Genomic DNA, 23,105 nt, shown 5'->3' with positions numbered 1-23,105 from the left:
CGAAAAGCCTTCCCAATGGCTAGAATCTAAATCGCCAACGGGATCGTCAGATCGCTTCGGATGACTTCAGAAAACGGAAAAGAAGAAGAAGAAGTTATTTGTCGCTGGGCGACTAATCTCCCGAAATAGCAGCGTGTGTCACTGCCCTAAAGGTGGCCATACACTCTGCTCATTTATTGAGGTCTCCAAATCAGTGGCTCCCCCCCCCGATATGCACAACTTGAGGTGGGTGATATCGGGCTGATCCGATTGTGCGCCCTAGGCCCCAATGATCAGAGGTGGTCCTCGATCCGACAGGACTTTTAAACTTGGTCAATCAACATCTGCCTGGTTTTGTCTAGATATTGATCATGGAAGCCCCGTGCACTGCCCAGTAAGCTGCTGACTTGGTCTGTTGGCAGCTTATATTGGCCTTTGAATGGCAACTCAGTGCCACTACTCCCTACCTTTTCTGTGCTATAGCCGGGTCCAGAGAGGTCCATCACTAGTGCACTTGTGCTCTCTTTACTAGGAGAACTGAAGGGTGTTATTTTTAATGTATTGGTCACAATTGCTTCAAGTGTGCTCAGCTATTGCAGTTGTGCTAGTTCAGAGGGGCGGGATTGGACTGGGACAATTGGATACTGGGAGGAAAACCTGTGGGGGTGCGTATGCCCTTCAAGTCCCAACCCCGGTGGGCCACCACTGTCCGCTGCTGCAGAGGGGGGAAATGCTGCATTGTGGGTAAAAACATGGCAATTGTCTTCAGAAGTACACTTTACACCCTGAGTCAACCTGAATGACCCCTCTTTTCAGATAATTAGGGCTGCCACACATAACTGCAGGTCTTCATATATTGTTATCTTTCTTCCCTATTTTTATTATTAACATTGGTTCCGAGCATCATTTTTAATGGCCAGGCTGGTACTGGTCGAGTAGCTACTCTATAGAGAATACATATCCCTGGCCCCCCCCCCCAAAAGTCCTACCAGAAAAACTAAATATATTCTCAAACAAACAAAAATCAAACAAACACCATGCTTTGTAGGTTTGGTGCCAATATTATAAAGTGAAAGTCATGTGCTATCAGTGCATTAAATTCCACCGGTGTGGTCGGCCCTTTAACATTTTACTGCTTGTTGCAAATGACCTAGTGCATTCCTACATTATTTCACACATTCTGAAAGTCCTTATAAAGTGTTATGATGTAGTTTACTGCCGGTCACGGTGAAACCATTTCCATACACCAAGCTTCGCTTTCTGACACTTGACCTGAAGCCCACCTGCTTTCCATATACTCAGTATATACAGACATTTGTACCCAAATATAATGCGATTTCCTCATGTGATGTCTTGTGGAGTTTCTGCACCTAAGGTTCTGGCTACATACGCTCTCCATCCACATGTATATACAGGTGTGGGATCCATTATCTGGAAACTCATTATCCAAACAGCTCAGAATTACGGGGAATGCCATCTTCCATAGGCTCCATTTTAATCAAATAATTCTAATTTTTTTAAAATGATTTCCTTTTTCTCTGTAATAATAAAACAGTACCTTGTACTTGATCCAAACTAAGATATAATGAATCCTTATTGGAAGCAAAACCAGCCTATTGGGTTTATTTAATGGTTACATGATTTTTAGCAGATTTAAGGCTGGTGGCACACGGGGAGATTTTGTTGCTTGTGATAAATCTTCATTAGTGTGGGCGACTAATCTCCCTGAAATGCCTACCCACTGGCAACAATGTGAATCCCTGGGGGGGTGGCATAATCGTCGCTTTTCCGAAGTTACATCACGAGGAAACTTTGGGTGACTTCAGAAAACCAAAGTGACGTTTATGCCATCCCGCCGGCGATTCACATTGTTGCCAGTGGGTAGGCATTTTGGGGAGATTAGTAATAACTAACAGTAACGTAGCAGTGACGAAGATTTATCGCAGACGACTAAATCCCCCTGGCTGTTCGCCACCACCCTTAAGGCAGAGACAGACGTGAAGATTTGGGTAGATTTAGTCGCCCGGTGACAAATCGCCTGGTCTTCGGGCGACTAATCTCCCCGTACTGCCTCCCTGCCGACTAGAATCAAAATCGCCGGCGGGATGGAACTTGGAGTGCTTCGTTTTCCAAAGTCGCCTCACGAGGAAACTTTGGATGACTTCAGAAAACAAAACACTCCGAGTGCCATCCCGCCAGTGATTTTGATTCTAGCTGGCGGGGAGGCAGTTCGGAGAGATTAATCGCACGCAGAAGAGCCAATTTGTCTCCTGGGCGACCAATCTCCCCAAATCTTCTTTTCTGTCTCTGCACTCTGTCTCTGTATAAAGTTACAAATTATGTAAAGATCCCAAAAGAAAACCCCAGGTCTTGAGCATTCTGGATAAAAGGTCCCATACTTGATTGATAAACGCTGCCTTCCCTCGCTGGGAAATATTCCCAAATGATTTCATTCTTTTATCATAGTAAGTGTAGAGTGTAGACTAAGCAGCACTCTGGGTCCAGTACCCCCTGTATTGGTATTGGTACTACAGATAGCCCGGGTGTTTTAACAAGAGAGCTAGAATGGGTAATGGTTTCATGTGACCTGAGAGTGGATTGTGGGTAAGTGACCATGCATGTGGCACCAATACTCTGCTGCAAAGCCTTAGTAGACATGGCTGCATGGGTTCAACTTCAAGTGCTGCAACTGTCTAAAAATTCTTCTACAATAATAGTGAGTTGCCCTTTATTTCTGTAGTGTGTTGGTGAATGTTGGAGGCGGACAGAGCCGCCATTAGAAATCACGGGGCGCTGTACAACAAAATATATGGGCCCGCCCACCCAGGCCCCACCCCAGATCCCTCCCACTCCACACCACAGTTAAAAGACTACACAGACATCAGCGCTAAAAAAAGGTAACCCACACACACAAGTTATAAAAAGCTATTGATGGTCAGGGCCCCCTTATAATTAAAAAAAAAAAACATTAGTGCCAGGTCCCCCATAAAAGTTTTTTTTACAAAAAAATTGGTGCCAGGGCCCACCTTACATGTTAAAAAATTTGGGGCCCCAAAGAATATTTTTTTTAAAAAACCTTGGCGCCAGGGCACCCTTACAAGTTAAAAAAAAAATTGGGGCTGCAGAAAATATCTTTTTAAAAAACTTTGGCACCAAGGCCCCCTTACAAGTAAAAAAAAAAAATTATGGCCGCAGAAAATATCTTTTTAAAAAACTTTGGTGCCAGGGCCCCCTTACAACTTAAAAAAAAACTGGGGCCATATAAAATATTTTTTTTAAAAACTTACTCTAATAGAGTATTAGAATAAAACATTGGTGGCCAGGGGATTAAAAAAAAAAACCCACATTGGTGTTAGTAGAATTGAACTCGTGGCTACAGGACTTCAATTATAGCTGTTTTCATGACATCGGGTCTTTTCGTCGCTTCAGGACTTCAGTTTCGGCTCCTTTTGTGACTTCTGGTCTTTCCGTGGCTCCAGGACTTCGTCTGTTCGGCACTTCCGCATTCGGCTGTTCGGGACTTCGATCGCGTGGCACCGCTTCGGAGCTGTCAAGGGGGGCCCGGCTCTTCAAAAAGCCTGCCGGGCCCCCCTTCAAGCCCGGGCCACTTGTCCCCCCTGATGGCGACCCTGGAGGCGGATACAGTGCACATAGAATAGGCGTGACCTGGGACTGCTGCTCTGCGGGAAACCAGTTTCCCAACTAACAGACGGTCCTGTCTCCCGGCCACTCCACAATACCACTATTTATTTATTCCTTCAGCTCCCACAGAAACCCAAACGCACAATGACAACATTTTACTCCAGTTTCTTGTAGTCATCGTCATCATTATTATTAAAGGAAACTGACGATTTGGCTGAAGAAAATAAATCTCATTCATCCCTAATATCATGGAATGGAGCAAGTGCTCTGAAAAGGGTTTTGTGCCCAATATCTGAATTTTGTTCTGTTCAGTTACAGTGTGGCCCCTCCTGCACAAGTCTCCTTATATATTTATCTCTAATAGTCAGTCTGTTCTTCATCATTAGAGACCCATTCATTAAAGGCTTGTTCACCTTTGACTTCACTTTTAGTATGATGAAGAGAGTGATATTCTGAGACAATTTGCAGTCGCTTATTATTATTTTAAGTTATTTAGCTTTTTATTCAGCAGCTCTCCAGTTTGCAATGTCCGCCATCTGGTTGATAGGGTCCAAATTCCCCTAGCAACCATGCACTGATTTGAATAAGTGACTGGGATATGAATAGGAGAGGCCTGAATAGAAAGATAAGTAATAAAATGTAGCAATAACAATAAATGTGTAGCTTTGCAGAGCATTTGGTTGTTAGGTGGGTCAGTGACCCCCTATTTAAGTTGGAAACAATCAGGCAAATAATTTAAAAACCTAAATATAAAATAAGTAATGAAGACCAATTGAAACATTTCCATTTTATAGCATACTAAAAGACAACTTAAAGATGAACCACCTCCTGAAGGATTAGAAATGACATACACTGGGTTGTAATAGAATCCACCGAGCTTGGGAAATATTTCAGAGCCACAAAATGAATAAGAGTTATAAATAAGCTGTACAATATCCTTATATAATACACAAAAGCCATGAATATCCTGTAAATTATATCCTTATAAACGGTGAGTTCTGATGTCATTTCTGTCACATGACTCATTGAAATTTGTGTATTATAATAAATAAAGTACCCCCAGTTGTAAAATATGAGGATATTAGAAGTTACCTCAGAGTTCCATGACCTGTATAAAAACACTCGGCCTTTGGCCTCGTGTTTTTATATGGTCATGAAACTCCTCGGTAACTTATAATATCCCTATATTTTACAAAAGGGGGTACTTTATTCACTATATAATCGGTGCTTGGTACTCTCACATGACTCATTGAAACGAATGTATTATAACAAATAGCGTGCGCCTGACTTTAAATATTATGAGGATATCAGCGCTATCACCCGTGTATATTTCAGCAGGGAATACATGAATTCCTACAGACAAAGTACAAGTTACTGATCTCATGGAATGAGAATAATGGCAAACACATGAGGAGCGTGGCTATAACAGAATGGGACACAGATGTGCTGCAGATTGAGGGGGTGGAGGCAACAAAATGAAGTTAAATAGGACAGAAAGTGTAGGTGTCACATTGGCTGCTGAAAGAGGGGCTATTAGGGAGGCTAAAGGTGAAACATCCCTTTACTCTCTGCTGGATCTCATCAGCTCCACTATCTGCAACAGCAGGAGGGCCCATGTGCTGATGGAGATAAGAGATGTGATGGTCCTTTAGGGCTAGTCCACACGGGGAGATAGCCACCGGCGCAGGCGACAGTTTTGTATGGGCGCCTATGTAAAAACGCCTGTGCTAACCACACGAGGCGATGCGCTTTTCAACAGTCGCCTGAAAATGCCTCGCCAGGCTTTTTCAGGCGACTGTTGAAAAGCGCATCGCCTCGTGTGGTTAGCACAGGCGTTTTTACATAGGCGCCCATACAAAACTGTCGCCTGCGCCGGTCGCGGCGACTGGCGCGGCGCTTTGTCGCCGCGACCGCAAACGCGTGGCTATCTCCCCGTGTGGAATAGCCCTTAATGGGGGTGATCTTTAACTTTTAGTATGTTCTAGAATGGCTAATTCTAAGCAACTTTTCAATTTGCTTTCGTTCTTTCTTTTTTATAGTTTTCGAATGATTTGCCTTCTTCTTCTGACTCTTTCCAGCTTTCAAATGCTCTGTAAGGGAGCTAGCACACGGGCAGATTCGGGGAGATTTTAGTAGCCTGGCGACTAATCGCCTCTTCTGCAGGGTGACAATCTCCCCGAAGTTGCCTCACGAGGAAACTTCGGGCGACTACGGAAATCTAAGCGTTGCGAGTGCATTGGCGCTGGCGTTTTCTCATTATAGCAGGGGGAAGACAGTTCAGGGAGACTGTCACCCCACAGAAAAGGCGATTAGTCGACAGGCAACTAAAATCTCCCCTAATCTGCCCATGTGCTAGCTTCCTAAGTATACAAATGTATTGTTATTGCTACTTTTTATTACTCACCTTTATATTCAGGCCCTCTCCTATTTATATTTCAACCTCTTATTCAAATCAATACATGGTTGCTAGGGTTATTTGGACCATAGCAACCAGATTGCTGAAATTGCAAACTGGAGAGCTGCCGAATAAAAAGCTAAATAACTAAAAAAAACAAATGAAAACCAACTGCAAATGGTATCAGAAGCATATTAATCTCTACATCATACTAACAGTTGAAGGAGAACTAAACCCTAAAAATGAATATGACTAAAAATTCCATATTTTATATAATGACCTTATTGCATATACAAAATATGATCATTTATCATCCAAGATGCTGCCAAAATTCTTATTCACTCATTCACCTAAAGTTTCAGCTTGTCAAAGTTTTTTTTAAAGAGACAGTACTTCGACTATCGAATGGTCGAATAGTCGAACGATTTTTACTACGAATCCTTCGATTCGAAGTCGTAGTCGAAGTAGCCCATTCGATGGTCGAAGGAGCCCAAAAAAACTTCGAAATTCGAAGTTTTTTACCTTCGAATCCTTCACTCGAAGTTAGTGAATCGGCCCCTTATAGTAGATATGTGATTGTTTGTGGATCACATTTGCTGGCGTGGAAAATAACTGTATTATTCCTACATAACCATTCACTGCATTACACAAAGCACATTATTATGTGGGTGCAGCTTCCAGCCTGTGCCAGATGCAGCTAGTGCAATATGAGGCTGGAGCAGACAGAGGACTTTATACCTGTTCTGTTGCAGGGTTGGCGCTGCAGTTCTTTCAATATTACCAGCTACAAAAGGAACTACAACAATGCGTCACCTAGGAATGGCAGAGCCCTGCTTTTATATCAGAACGGGACATTTTATCAGCTAAGGAAGAAACAGTGTTTATTTTAAGCACCAATACACAGTATCTGCCTGATTGGGTCATGGATCAAATAGATGGATGCTGCACCAGGGGCTATATATGTGCTTGGCCTCTTCACTCCTTTTCAGCTGACAAATAGACAGTTTCCACCAGGGCCAATAATCGTTGATGCATCAGGATTATCAGCCGAAATGGACCCACGAGTGGTCATATATGGCCAGATGGTTGGGCTGTATGGTATATGGAATTACATACAAATATTGGCAGATACAGGAGGTAAAGAGGGCCCTACTCAACATTCTAAAGGAGAAGAGGTATGAGACATAGGTAAAGTCTGCCTAGTTTACTTAGTTACCCACAGCAACCAATCAGATGTTTCCTTTCATTCATTAAACTGCACTAGGCCTCAAATGCAAATACTGATTGGTTGCTATGAGTTACAAGACCGGATCCAACTTTGCATGTTTTATTTAATTTCCCCCCCCCCATAGGGCAGTGAGTTTAATCTCTCAGATGGACTTAATATGATGAGCGAGCACAATGATTTCTGTGTTAGAAATGGCACATGTGGAATTAGTGAGACCCAGTTATACTGGAAGTATTGCAGGTGATCGTGTGTCTGTGTGTAAGGGAGAAAGTGCTGAATGGAGCCCATGCTGGGGTTTAGCGACTCTGCTCCCCCCTCCCGTCCTCAATATAAGCTTAATTTTCCATATAAATTCTCTGTATGCCCATCCCGGCCCAATTTATTTCTTCATCTGTGTGTTTTATGAGTCATTCTCAGGCTTCCATCATTATATACGAGTCCCCCAGGGACAAATCATTGAAAGCTTTAGAGAAATCTCTTTAGCCCCTTGCACCTCCCAAACAACTTCCTTCAGTTACGTAGCCAGGAAAACATGAGGGTTTGTTTGGGATCATCTCCACAGCAATGACTTGGTGTCCGTCCGGAACCGCACAGCTCACACATCCTATACATTCCACAAGCTGTAGCCAAAATCTCAACCAGGACCAAAGTAGGACATGAAGGGGCTCGGTATTCGTAGACAAGCTGGGGCCCCAGTCATATATATATATAATTCAGGGACATCCAAGTGAGTGTACAAATATGTCTTTATAGGTATGTATATATATATATATATATATATATATATATATATATATATATATATATATACACAGGTATGGGACCCATTATCCAGAATGCTCGGGACCTGGGGTTTTCTGGATAACGGATCTTTCCGTAATTTGGGTCTTCATGCCTTAAGTCTACTAGAAATTAATCTAAACATTAAATAAACCCAATAGGCTGGTTTTGCCTCCAATAAGGATTAATTATATCTTAGTTGGGATCAAGTACAAGCTACTGTTTTATTACTACAGAGAAAAAGGAAATAATTTTTAAAAATTTGGATTATTTGGATAAAATGGAGTCTATGGGAGACAGCCATTCCATAATTCGGAGCTTTCTGGATATCGTGTTTCCGGATAAGGGATCCTATACCTGTGTGTGTGTGTGTGTGTGTGTGTGTGTATATATATATATATATATATATATATATATATATATATATATATATATATATATATATATATAGGCACACACACACAGGTATGGGACCTGTTATACAGAATGCTAGGGACCTGGATAAGGGGTATTTCCATATTTTGAATCTCCGTACTACTAAAAAGCATGTGAACATTAAATAAACCCAATAGGATAGTTTTGCTTCCTATAAGGGTTAATTATTAGTTGGAATCAAGTACAAGGTACTGTTTTATTTAGGGATTCACCAAATCCAGAATTCATCTTTTTTCAGCAGGATTCAGATTTGTGGTTTGGCCTAATCCAAATCCTAGTTTACATATGTAAATTAGGGGTGGGTAGGGAAATCACATCACAAAAGAAGAATTTTTTCCCATGTTTTCCTTTCCTGCCCCTAATTTGCATACGCAAATTAGGATTTGGATTTGGTTCAATATTCCGCTGAATCTTTCACTAAGGATTCAGGGATTCGGCCAAATCCCAAATAGTGGATTCAGTGCATCCCTAGTTTTATTATAACTGGGAAAAAGCAAATCATTTAAAAATCTTAATTATTTGATTAAAATGGAGTCTATGGGAGATGGCCTTCCTGTATTTCGGAGTTTTTGGATTATAGGTTTATGGATACCGGACCTCATACCTGTACAAGTTTCCCTACTGTATATATATTTGCAGAGATTTGGCACCCGAGCACATTACAGTACAGAAATGAATCCAATAATGTAATTTTCCTACTTAATCCCAAAAAGGATGTTTCACTGCATGAGAAAGAACAGGTTTAAGTTAAACATCGGGGGTTGAAGTTTACATATAAATGAATAAACTATATTCTTTGCATGCTGACCAACATGTCTTCCAGTGACAAATCTCTGCCTGGCCCCGGATGTTTCCCCAGCGTTGTCACCTAAATAATCAGAACATTCCAGCCCAGTATATGTTCCAGGCAGAGGCACTAATCCCCCAGTTCCAGCTAGTGAGGAATATTGCTGAAATGTTTATATAGAGGAGTCTCAAAAAACTTGGTGGCACCCAGTAGGGATGTAGCGAACTGCCGGTTTGGTGTTCGCCAATGCCGTTCACGAACACCGGCAAAAAATGCGAACGTTCGCGGACAGTTCGCGAACTTCGAACACCCGCTAAAATCGTTCGAATCGAACGATCGAAGGATTTTAATCGTTCAATCGAAGGATTTTCATTCGAATCGAACGATCGAAGCCATTCGATCGAAGGATTTTCATTCGATCGAATGCTTACAATCGTTCGAACGAATGGAAATCGTTAGATTTTTAGCGGTCGAAGGAATTCGAATGGTCGAATGGTCGAACGACTTGTATTCGAATCGAACGCGAACTCAAAATGCGAACGTTCCCAAACGTTCGCGAACATTTGGTGGACGCGAACGGTCGAAGTTCGCGCGAACTAGTTCGCAGCAGAACAGTTCGCTACATCCCTAGCACCCAGATGCCCAGTCTGCAGAAAATCGTACGCACACAAGCTGGCTTTCCCTGCAAGCTGTGGGATTTAATATTATTTAATATGAGGCAGTAACCTATTTATCACTCCTATCATTTGTAAAATAAGAAATACTATGGGTTTTGTTTAAGGGCAAAGAGACACGGTCAGATTCAGGGAGATTAAATCTCCTCTTTTTAGGGGCGAATAATCTCTCTGAACTGCATTCCTGCCGACTACAATAAAAATTGCAGGCAGTGTGGCACTCGGAGCACCCAAAGTTCGAGGAAACTTCGGACGACTTCAGAAAACGAAGCACCCCAGCACAAGTGCCATCCCGGGAAGATTAGTTGCCCCCAAATAAGAGGAGATTTATCTCCAGGCAAATAATCTCCCCGAATCTGACCGTGTCTCTAACCTAAAGGGGTTGCTCACGTTTTAAATTAATTTTTATTATGATGTAGAGAGTGGCTTTCTGAGACAGTTTGCAATTGGTTTTCATTTTTTTATCATATTTTTATTCTTCTTATTCAGCAGCTCTCCAGTTTGCAATTTCAGCAGTCTGGTTGCTAGTGTCCTAATTAACCTAGCAACCATGCATTGATTAGAATAAGAGACAGGAATATGAATAGGATAGGACCTGAATAGAAACATGAACAATAAAAAGTAGCAATAACAATATATTTGTAGCCTTACAGAGCTTTTGTTTTTAGATGGGGTCAGTGACCCTCATTTGGAAGCTTGAACGAGTCAGAAGATGAAGGCAAATAATTCAGAAACGATAAAAGATAAATAATGAAGAGCCTTGCCCCCTATTCCCAAGCCTAAATAAACAAGGAGTAGTTCTTTATACAGAGGTAATAATAGAGAGGGAGAGACCGATTTAAAGATATTCTCATCTTCTCTCAGTTGCTCCGAGGATCCGAGTAGGCAGAATAAAAGCTGACCATACACATAAAGATCTGCTCATTGGCGATGTTACCAAACAGGCAGATCTTTTTCCCCGATTCTGCCACCAACATTCTGGAGCAAGGCCCTGGGCCAGCGTTGGGATTATAACACATGCCTATGCATACCTGTGACGAGAGGAGCATCAGCAAAACAAAGCAATTCTTATTGTGCACTTAGGGGCACATTTACAAAGCTCGAGTGAAGGATTCGAATTAAAAAAACTTCGAATTTCGAAGTGTTTTTTGGGCTACTTCGACCATCGAATGGGCTAGTTCGACCTTCGACTACGACTACGACTACGAATCGAACGATTTGAACTAAAAATCGTTCGACTATTCGACCATTCGATAATCGAAGTACTGTCTCTTTAAGAAAAACTTCGACCCCCTAGTTCGGCAGCTAAAAGCTACCGAACTCAATGTTAGCCTATGGGGAAGGTCCCCATAGGCTTGCCTGTGCTTTTTTGATCGAAGGATATTCCTTCGATCGTTGTATTAAAATCCTTCGATCGTTCGATCTTAGGATTAGCGCTAAATCGTTCGACTTCGATATTCGAAGTCGAACGATTTTAGTTCCTAGTCGAATATCGAGGGTTAATTAACCCTCGATATTCGACCCTTAGTAAATCTGCCCCTTAGTGAAACAACAATAATAATTGCTGGAAAACATGGTCAGAGAAGCAATTTTACAACAAAACTGCTGTGTATTGGCTTTATGGTAATACAAAAATTATAGTTCCCCTTTAAAAAAGATTTTTCCTGCTTTTGGTGCTGTGACATCATGTCTGTAGTAGCTAAGTGTGTAACATTACCATGATACTAGCCACATGGGGTAAAAATCTATTATTCTCTTCCTTTGGCTGGAATATACTGATTCAAATCACCTGTGGAGCAGTTTAAGAACAGGCCTTCTCTTCTCCAGTTCCCGTTTGGTACAGTCCGTTCCCTTCAGTGCACCCTGCTAATTAGTATGACGAGATTTTATTCACTCATGTTGCACAACCTTCAAACATCTATTGATTTGACATGGTCACTTACAAAATGTTCTGGGTCTTGGGGGGTAAAGCAAGGTATTGGCTCTGGCCCTTTCATCTGCATTGGGCCACAAGACTCATTTGTACCAGTTTTTATTGCTCTGTTTAATCTATGAAAAATGGTTCATTAGTGCATGTGTTTCAGTAGTTGCTGGGTGTGGGTTGCCTGAAGATTAATGTAGAGTCAATAGTTTCAATAATTAAACCTCTCTAAAACTGAAATGGTTGTCTTTCCTCCAACTAACACCAGTAACATCCCGGAAGTATCCATCATAGTTAACAATTCCACTATCACCCCCTCTCCCCAGGCCCGGTGCCTTGGGGTTATCCTAGATTCTGCCCTGTCATTCACTCCTCATATCCAGTCACTTATTAAATCATGTCACTTCCACCTAAGGAACATATCCAAAATACGATCATTTATCACCCAAGACGCTGCCAAAATTCTTATTCACTCTCTCATCATATCACATCTAGACTACTGTAACTCTCTTTTAATTGGCCTTCCCCTCCAGAGACTGTCACCTCTCCAGTCCATAATGAACACGAGGCTCATACACCTCAGCAACCGCTCCTCCTCTACATCGCCATTCTGTCAATCCCTGCACTGGCTTTCGTTACCTTTCAGAATCAAATTCAAATTATTGACACTGACTTTCAAAGCACTTCATAACTCTGCCCCACCCTACATCTCTGAACTCATCTCTATATACTCACCCACTCGCTTACTACGCTCCTCTACTGACCTGCTACTCAACTCTTCTCTCATTACCTCCTCACATGCTCACATTCAAGACTTTGCAAGGGCTGCACCCCTCCTCTGGAACTCTCTCCCACGGTCTGTCTGACTTTCTCCCAACCTTTCTGCTTTCAAAAAAACATTTCTCACCCACTTAATTCGATCTTGCCCACTCCCACACCTTGTGTATTACTCCCTTCCCTTTAGACTGTATGCCTATGTATAGGGCCTTCCTCACCTTTTGTACTTGTATTGATTGTGATGTTTGTTACTCCATATGTTCTATGTATGTAATTCATGTGATTTAGTTGTATAATCACATTTACTTTACAGTGCTACAAAATAGGTTGGCGCTATATAAATACATGTTAATAATAATAATAATAATACTAATAGTCTTGTTTCCTTGCTTTCTTAACTTACTGATTCAAACACATGCCTGTTGCCTTCTCTCCCCACAGAGCCCAGTGATCGTGTCATGCAGTTAAATGCTCCAACACTGCAGCTGCATCAGCACATGGAGACGGGACCGGCTGTCAGCTCCTCGGCTATTCTACATAGTAACTCTTCTGCCCAAGGGAGCCCTCAGCAGTCAAGCTCTCCCATGGATGCTCACATAGCAAGAAGCACTGCTGGCTCTGATATTAACATGCATGTCCATAGCTTAGTGCAGGCAGAACATTTTGTGCATCCACATAGTCCTGTGCACACAAGCACTCCCATAAATACTCACTGCCAGTCTATTCAGACAAATAACCTTCTAAATGTGCAGAATCCCACCCTTCAGAGCCATAGTGTGACACAAAAAAGCCCAACATCCCCCACACTCAATCCACTTGTGCACATGCAGAATCCAACTCTTCCTGGCTATAATCAGGGGCAAACAAGTCCCACATCACTCAGAACAGCTCCTCCTGTACACATGCACAATCCATCTCTGCAAAGCCATAGTCAGGGGCAAACATGTCCTACAATGCACATATCAGCTCCTCCTGTACACATGCAGACTCCCGCTCTTCAAAGCCATAGTCAGGGGAAACTGTATTCTACTTCCCCCACACACGCCCCATCAGTACATGTACAGAATCCAGCGCTGCAGAGTCACAGTCAGGGTCAAACCTGTCCTACATCCACCCCACACAATCCAGCTGTGCACACGCAGAACCCAGCTTTTCAAAGTCAATGTTTGGGCCAAACATGTCCTGCATCTCCAGCACATAGTCCATCTTCCCAGTTAGGCCATACCACTCAGCTACCCAGTCCATCTGTACAACTGAATGGAAGTAGCCAACATATGAGTTTGGCTGTACAAGGGCATGGCAAGCTGCACTCTCCTGATAAACATGGACAAGTGCAAGACAATGTGCCCACTAATGGCCTGACAGCAAACAGTCCACTCAACACAAAGAGTTCTCCTGAGCGACCAGACATCCCCAACCATACACAAAACACATGTACACAAGCACACAACCCTCCTTTACCTTCTGAGCCACATGTACAGACAGGCAACTGTGTAGTCAAACAGATCTCCAGTACATATCCACATTCTCCTAATCACAGGCAGTCTTCAGAGGGCCAGGCACCTGTCCCCCCAGCAATTGCACCTACACAAACAAATGTGCCTCAACAAAAACTGGTCCAGTCTCACAGCTCTGTAAGCACAAACAGTTCATCAGTAAAGCCATATGATACAGTCTATACACAGAGTCAGCTTGTGCAGACAGACACTTCTGTAGGGACACAGATCCCTCCTATACAGTCGCACCATCCTGTGCCCAAACCAAGCCAAGTCCACACACAGAGTCCTTCAGTGCAACTGTACAGAACCATTGGGGGTCAGTGTTCATCAGTGCAGACCCAGAAAACTGCACCTACGCATGCAAACATTAACAGTGCTGCAGTAACTGACAGGTAAGAATATATATATATATATAAAGAACCATGCTGTGTCAATAGTGTATTATTACTATTTTATTATTAAAGGAAAACTATACCCCCAAAACGAATACTTGAGCAACAGACAATTTATATCAAATTAAGTGGCATATTAAAGAATCTTATCAAACTGGAATATATATTTAAGTAAATATTGCCCTTTTACATCTCTTAGACAAATACAAGAGTCCTCTGCACTCAACCCATTATCAATATATTTAAGACAGAGACATTTTGTGCATACTGCTACTGAAAAATGCCTTACCCTTTAAACAAAACAGGGATTGTTTGTCCATATATTGCAATATATTTAAGCTGGCCAACTACGTCAAAGTCATCCCATATCTGGCCAGTCCTATGCTCAATTTTATCTGATTCATTAAGAATTCTTATGAAAGGGCAGCCAAGTTTGGGAGTTTTACTTTGAAAGCAGCAAGTAAGTTGCAGGTAAAACTTAGTCCCTTTGTAAAATGTATAACGAAGCAATAGAATTGTAATCCTTAAAACAGTTTGTCTATGCAAATAACAGTGAAAGTGTCGCAACACAGTAAATACTTATTGTGACAATGAATATTTAATTTGTGATTTACAGGCCTGGATTAGCAGCATCTCATGTGAATACGGCCAATGAAGCAAATACATTGTTGCCAAGTTCTTTCTCTCAGACACATGTAACTAAAGTACCTGTAACATTGGAGGCTAAGAGAAGTCACTCCACGTATGGGCCTATTATATCATCTGCCAGTGGAACGATTGCTTTTGGGTCTAGTTACAGTCCTCAGAGTTTTTCTGTCCCAAAGATCACTGTACCGCTCCAAAAGAGAAGTGTCACTATATCCTTGCCCGTGAGCCCTGTAAACCCACAAGGAAAGGAAGCACCAACCAGCCCACCAAAATCACCAATGGGAAGTCAGAGTGATCTCCTGCCTCCTTCTCCTACACCTTCATTCCCTATAAGAACTGCCTTTTATTCCAGCAGCCCTTGCCCGCCTAATATACAGCCACCACAACTGCCAGAAAAATGTCACTCTCCAGCAGAAGGGGAAAAAGCTCAAGTGAAACCCAATGGACTGTCTGAGTGCAACAAAGGCCATTCATCACCCGTGGGTAGGTATTTTGTATATAAAATAGTGACATTTTCCTGTTGAACAATACATGATAGAACACCAAGAACGAGATTGGTAGAGGCTGAACCCAGCCGTACAGACACTTTACCTGTCTCTCATTGTCCATCGTGTTTCTGAGATTGGATCCAGGTACAATTTGGCCACCCACACACAGGGACACAGGTAGGGTTGCCACCTTTTCTGGAAAAAAATACAGGCCTTCCTATATATTTAGATTTTTTCCCTATTAAAAACATTGGGATCAGCCATAATTTTTACCGGCCAGGCCTGTAAAATACCAGCCAGGTGGCAACCCTAGAAACAAGATAGGACTGATACAATTGTAGGCCCTTTGAATGAGAATTAAGGTGGCCATACACGGGCCGATAAAAGCTGCCGACAGACCGTGTTGGCAGCTTATTGGCCCGTGTATGGGGCCCCCCGACGGGCTTCACCGATCAAGATCTGGCCGAAAGTCGGCCAGATCTCGATCGGATGGGACAGAAAATCCCGTCGGATCGCGGCCGCATCTATTCGTTGATGCGGCCCCGCGATCCGACCGCCCGTTAAGGCCTCTTTAGGATCCGATCGTTGGGCCCTAGGGCCCACGATCGGATCAGCCCGATATTGCCCACCTCAAGGTGGGCATATCGGAGGGAGATCCGCTCATTTGGCGACATTGCCAAACGAGCGGATCTCTCAGTGTATGGGCACCTTTACATTCACTCGCGGTGTGCTTCTCCTCCAATGGGATCTTTTGTACAGGCCCATCAGTAGGACAGTGAGGTTCTACCTTGGACTGGGCATTGAGGCCTAGACTGCTTCTGTGTGGGTAATGCATTGATAGGTGCAAAATAAATAATATACTATATAATATAATATACTATCTGCACTGTTTATGATTGGCTATTCATGAATGAAACTTTTTTTTCCATTATTTAGATACCCAACAAGATGCTCCAGTTACAGGAAATTTTGTGCAAGACTTTTCCAAGTTTTGGTATAAGCCGACCATTTCCAGGGAGCAAGGTACTAATAAAGTGCAAGCAGATGTAGAGTGCACAGGGGTCAGGGGGCAGCAGGAGTCACTTTGGGGATGAAGGGGAGGGGTCGTGGCTGGCAGATAAGAGAGCTAAGTGAGTCCAGCTTTGAATCAATCAGTACAAAATCTGTTTGTCAGCCAGTGCTGGGAGGGACATTCCAGGATCAGATGCCATTTGTTTTATCTTTCCGTGTGTAAGATTTTGTCATGGGGAAATAGTTGCACACATGGGTTCAGACATGCGCAGGGATGTGTCATTCACTTTCCTGTCTTGTCTTCTTCCCTCTTTAAATGCAATGCTACATTTGTATAATAGTACAGTACACCCAGTTATATGCTTCATGGGGCTTTGTACTTACAGTAATGGGAAAGCTCAGCCATATTCCAAAACAGTAGCGATGGGCAAACCTGTCCCGTTTTGCTTCGCTGGAAAATTTGCGAATAGCACTGAAGTCAATGGGCATCAAAATTATTTTGACGTGCGACAATTTTTACACGAGCAACAATTTTTACATGGGTGACTTTTTTGTCCGAATGCATTAAAGTCAATGGGCGTCAAAATCATTTGGAGGCACGACAATTTTAATGTGCTCGACAATTTTTACACATGCGACTTTTTTGTCCCAATGCATCAAAGTCAATAGGTGGCAAAATTATTTTGTCGCGCAACAATTTTTACACAAGTGACTTTTTTGTCATGGCAAATGTTTTCACAGCAGTTTCGTGAAACAATCCGTAGGTGGCAAAATGCAGAAAAATTTGCTGCAAATCCATGCCTGCTGAATAAATTCGTCCATCACTACGAAACAGTTGTACCACCTTGATGGTTGCCTTGTCTGTGAATTGGTAGCAGACCTGTCCCTAATATAAATGGGTTTTATAGGATAATAATCTCACTTTTAACACTGGTGCACAGGTTCTACAGGTGACAATATAAGCATTTTTTTTTTTTTTAATTCAATACTGCTTTTATTAGCATAAAAACAAATAGAAAAAGCAAGTAGTGGCATACAATGACAATTGCAAGGTATAATGAGCAAGTACATAATAATAGTTCACGTGCAGTAGTATACAATGATAGTTCCACCCTGATTTGTCTGACATCTAAGGAACACATTGATCAAGCAATTAGAAAAGACTAACACAATATTTATGCGTGGCCCCCAGAGGATGCGAGTTAGCCTTCTCAACTGTAAGAATGGGCTAAACAGACTGGGTGGATATGGAAAGCTGGTAGGAAGTCCACGGTGCCCATGTCTGTATAATTTGAAGATTCTTTTCCGGGTCGGTTTCCACCAAAAATTCCATGCATTTCCTAGATTCAATCCGCTTGATCAACTGCTGTACAGAAGGGGTAGTTGGTGTCTTCCAAGTACTCGCTATAAGGGTTAGTGCTGCATTGAGGATCTGAAACAGAAGGCGCCTCTCAGCTTTTGAAATTTGTACTGGGTAGATTTGGAGTAGTGCTATCTGGGGCAGTTGTGGTATTTCCTTGTGGAATATCTCCTTTATTAAATCGAAAAGCTCTGTCCAAAAAACTGTAACTTTTACACACTGCCACCACATATGAAGCATTGTACCTGGCTGACCACATTGTCTCCAGCACATGTTTGGATAATTTGGAGAAATCTTTGCAATCCTGGAGGGCGTTGGGTACCATCTACCAACCACTTTAATGTGAGATTCCAGGTGGTTAGTGCAGTGGGTTGCGCCTTTAGGGCTATTAATACATGCGGACCATGATTTCCTAGGAAATGATGGACAATTAAGAAGGGGGGAATAATAATAAAAACTTGTGTATCTATCTTTTTTTTTTTTTTTTTTTTTTTTTCCTTTCTCTTCTTCCCTCTTCCTTCTTTATGCATTTATTTATTTATGTACAAAGTAAAATGAATTTAAGGAAGTTGTGATGAATATGCAAGAAGAAGATACTTATTTTATTTTGTATGTATTCGTTCTGTCTTATATTTTCTGTCTTTACAAAAAATTGAATAAATAAATTAAATATAAAAAAAAAAAAATACATGCGGACCATTGAGCCGGGGAGAATTGCAATTGAAGCTCTTGTTCCCATTTATCCATATATGGAAGTTTTTGAGTTTCCTCGCGTGATATTTGCATTTTATAGCAATCCGACAATATCGATTTACCGTTCCAGAATTTACCACAGAGGCACTCCATCAATGACTGAGTGCGTAGTGTTTTGTAATCCACAGCAGCGGTGCGCAGAAAATGCGTGATTTGCCCATAAGTATAGATTTGATGTGGTGGTAGACCGTAGATCTGCATCAGGTCCTCAAACCGACGTATTTTTGTGAGATGGTAGAGGTGTCCTAGTTGGGAAATCCCAGCAGTAGCCCAGCTGTGAAGGTTTATCTGTGGGATGAAATATTTCAGCGCTTTCAGAGGTAATAAAGGGGAAGGAAAGGTACCAAACTTAAGCTTTGTTTGCACAGTGTCCCATATATGGATGGACAGTTTAGTGGTGGGTAAAAGGCTATCCACTGGTGGTCTGGAATGTTTGGGCATCCAAAAAAGATGAATTATAGAGTTGTCTCCCATCATTTGAGTTTCCATATCCACCCACGTCCTGCAGCCCCTTTCCGCATGCAAACGGACAACTGATTCCAAAATAGTGGCAATATAATAGGCTTTGACATTGGGTATTCCCAACCCTCCCGAAGATCTAGAATATTGAGTTGTTGAGAAGGCCATTCTCGGGGGTTTCTGCTGCCATATGAGTCTATTCATGGTTCTCTGTATGGTCGCCAAATATTTAGTAGGGAGCGGGATCTGCAACATTCTAAATACATATAAAATTCGTGGTAAAAGGTTCATTTTTATAGCCATTACACGCCCATACCAAGAAATTGTTTCTTTTCGCCATCTGTTGCATTCTAATTCAACGAGTTTTATCAACGGGGAATGATTCAATTTAAATATCATGGCCGGGTCTTTGGGTAGCTTGATTCCCAAATAAGTGATATAGGAATCACGCCACTCAAAGGCGTGGTAATGTGCAATTCCCTCCAGAACCCGTCTAGGTATGTTAATGGGTAAAGCCTGCGATTTGGCGGTGTTGATTTTGTACCACGATACTGCTTGAAACCTGTCAAGTTCCTTGAGAATATTCGGTAGAGAGGTCAAGGGATTCGTAATAGCCAGGAGAATATCGTCTGCGAACAAACCAATTTTCTGTGGTCCTGCAGGTGTGGGGATGCCCTTTATATCCTGATTGTCCCTTATACTATGGGCTAAAGGTTCAACCATTAAGGCGAAGATCAAAGGCGACAAAGGGCACCCTTGCCTTGTCCCTTTTGTAAGCTCAATGGCGTTTGACAGGGCTCCTTTGGTACAAACTTTAGCTGTGGGATACGAGTATAGTGGGGAGACAGCTTTTAAGAAAGTTGGTCCTAGCTGGAATTTGGCCAATGTAGCTTTCATATATTCCCAGTTAACCCTGTCAAACGCCTTTTCTGCGTCTAGGGAAAGCAGAAGGGCTGGTGTTTTCATGCTCTTGAGCAAGTGTATTACATTTTGAAACCGTCTTGAACTATCAGCCCCCTGTCTGGTCAGTACGAATCCCACTTGATCGTTTTTGATAAGAGAGGGCAGTATTAAATTAAGCCGTTGAGCTAGTAGTTTAGCATAAATTTTGAGGTCAGTATTAAGCAAAGTGATGGGTCTATAGTTTTGACACTGGTCGTGGGATTTGCCCGGCTTAGGAATGGTAACTACATGGGCATGTAAAAATTCAGGATTAATCAGGCCTGTGTCCATGATGTCCTGAAATAGTTTAAGTAAATGCGGGGACAATATGTCAAGGTATAATTTGTAGTATTGGTTCGTGAAGCCGTCAGGGCCTGGAGATTTACCAAGTTTCAATTCTTTAATGACACTTTGAAGTTCCTCGAGCTGAATGGGTTTGCTAAGGGATTCCAATTGTTGCGGGGTTGGTGAAGGGAGGTCTAAATTGTTCAGATATGTGTCAATTTGTTCTGGAAGTGGTTTAGAGTTGACCGGGTCAGAGCTTAAATTATATAACTGTTTATAATAAAGTGCAAATTTATTTGCTATTTGTTTAGGGTCAGTTATTTTGGTATGAGCATCCTGTAAGTATTGTATGCGATTTTGAGCTTGTTTTTGTCGTAGTAAATTTGCCAATAATCGATCAGCCTTGTTTCCCTTAGTGTAAAAAAGTTGTTTCATACATTGTACTCTGTACGCCGTTTTGGCTAATATAAGCATTTTTCATGGCTTTTCCTATTAAAACTGGGCTGTTTATCTCCATAAACAAGATCATTAATGAGCCAATCATTTTTACATGTATAATGCCTGCGTATTAAGAGCTAAAGCTCAGCAGACAAGAATTGCTATAAATGATGTTTTGTGTTACTGTTACTGTAGCAGCCTGATGAGACCATTTTACAAGTGAGCTGCTGCAAAGTACCCGGGTGTATATCACACACTCAGGATTTACACAACAAATATAAAGAAATATATTGATTGAGGAAGGTCACATTCAGTGACTGATACGTTGAACTAATCCAAGCCCTATTCAACAGCAGCCCAGAGCACACTGAGCATGTGCAATGCCAGTGGCACTGAAAAGATGCCCTAACAAGATCCAATATCCCACCTTTTTTTTTTTATTTAACTTTTACATGCCTAGATGTTGCTTTTTTCAGATACATAAAATATTTGTTCTGTGTTATAAAGCAAGTTATTCCATTCTCCTTGTATTTCCCCTTTCAGCTATTGCCATATTAAGAGGTGCAGAGCCAGGCTCCTTCCTGATTCGGGACAGTAACTCATTCCGTGGGGCATATGGTTTGGCACTGAAGGTCTCCAGCCCTCCTCCAAACGTAGCAGTGCAGCTCTACAAAGGTAACTTGCTAATTAGGGCTGATGTTCGATTAGCCATGGGCCATGGAGGGCTTCAGATGCTCAATGAGGTTCAGGTTAGGTATAATCAAATTCCACCTTTCTGCAACAGGAGATTCCGCCGAGCAGCTGGTTCGCCATTTCCTCATTGAGACTGGACCAAAAGGAGTGAAGATTAAAGGCTCACCAATTGAACCCCATTTTGGTAAAAGAATTGCTTATAATGTTACCTTTATGAATCAGCACAGCCATAAAAGTTAGTAGAAGTTAAGGAGAAACAAGCCCTTAATAAAAAAAACCCTACCCTACATAGATCCCCCCCCAGCCTAGCTGCTACCCCAGGCAAATGCCCCTAACTCTTTAGTTACCCCTCCATGCAGATTCTGTCCAGCGGAGTTCACTGGCGCCATATTCAGCCGCTTCAGTAATCTTCGGAATGAGACAATTTATGTGAATTTCGGCGCATGCGCCGCTTTGCTGGTCTCATTCTGAAGATTACTGAAGAGAAGAAGATGGCGCTCGTGAACTTCGCTCGACAGAATCTGCACGGAGGGGTAAGTAAAGAGTTCGGGTCATTTGCCCAGGATAACACTTAGGCAGGAAGGGAGGGGGTCTATGTAAGGTAGGGGGTAGGATTTTTTTTATTAAGGGTTTGTTTCACCTTTAACACCGGCTTTTTAATCTTATACTGGCCAGATACAGTCTGCTCACTCCAGGCCAAGTCTGCAGCTTATTGGCTTTGGTATGGGGCTAACCATGGCCACCAGACCAATCAGATCTCTGATCAGGTTTGAAAATCTCAGGTGAGGGTCACAGTGGATCAGCCAAGCTTGGGGGATTATTCCATGACATGGTCTGCACCAGGCCTGGACTGGTAATCTGTGAGTTCTGGCAAATGCCAGAGGGGCTGCTATAAGATCCCATAGAAAGTCACTATTTAGCGGGCCTCTGTGTACCTGAAATGCCAGGGCCTGTTTTAATTCTCAGTCTGGACCTGGTCTTCACTATGATCATCTGCTTTGTTAGGGTGAGGACCGAATCAGCTGTTGATGCAGCCCTTTCCTGACAGTTTGCATTGGCCTTTGTTATGATCCAGCTTTGAGGCTCACTGCATTAGGCTCTTTTCTCCTGTTTCACTCTGCATTGCTGTTATATATCGACCACCAGGACCAACTGCACAATTTCTGGACAACTTTGCTGCTTGGCTTCCTTACTTTCTTTCATCTAACATCCCATCCATCATATTAGGTGACTTTAATATACCCGTTAACAGGGCCGCCATTAGAAATCACGGGGGCCCCGTACAACAAAATTTTTGGGGCCCCCTGGGCCCCGCCCACACTGACGACCAAGCTCCACCCCATATCCCGCCCACTCCACATCGCAGTTAAAAGACCACACAGACATCAGCGCTAAAAAAGTAACCCCCCCCCACACAAGTTGTATGGTTGTATTTTTTTTTTTTTTTAAAAAAACATTGGTGGCAGGGGCCCCCTTATAAGTTAAAAAAAACTTGGGGCCCCAACAAAAAAAAATGTAA

At 42.3% G+C, this 23,105-nt stretch overlaps 1 protein-coding gene across 3 annotated transcripts in view; it reads left to right on the top strand.

The window, feature by feature from the left end:
* Window positions 1–23,105, top strand: part of tns2.L (tensin 2 L homeolog) — a 91,288-nt gene that overhangs the window by 59,319 nt on the left and 8,864 nt on the right. For all 3 annotated transcript variants that reach the window (XM_018247583.2, XM_018247584.2, XM_041582595.1), the window contains 5 exons: window positions 13,060–14,509; window positions 15,126–15,640; window positions 16,582–16,668; window positions 21,437–21,568; window positions 21,678–21,770. In XM_018247583.2, the coding sequence (XP_018103072.1) occupies window positions 13,060–14,509; window positions 15,126–15,640; window positions 16,582–16,668; window positions 21,437–21,568; window positions 21,678–21,770 (2,277 nt within the window). The remainder of the gene's footprint in view (window positions 1–13,059; window positions 14,510–15,125; window positions 15,641–16,581; window positions 16,669–21,436; window positions 21,569–21,677; window positions 21,771–23,105) is intronic.

Source organism: Xenopus laevis, chromosome 2L (genome assembly GCF_017654675.1).
Source record: "Xenopus laevis strain J_2021 chromosome 2L, Xenopus_laevis_v10.1, whole genome shotgun sequence".
NCBI lineage: Eukaryota > Metazoa > Chordata > Amphibia > Anura > Pipidae > Xenopus > Xenopus laevis.
This window is presented reverse-complemented; position numbering and strand designations above follow the sequence as displayed.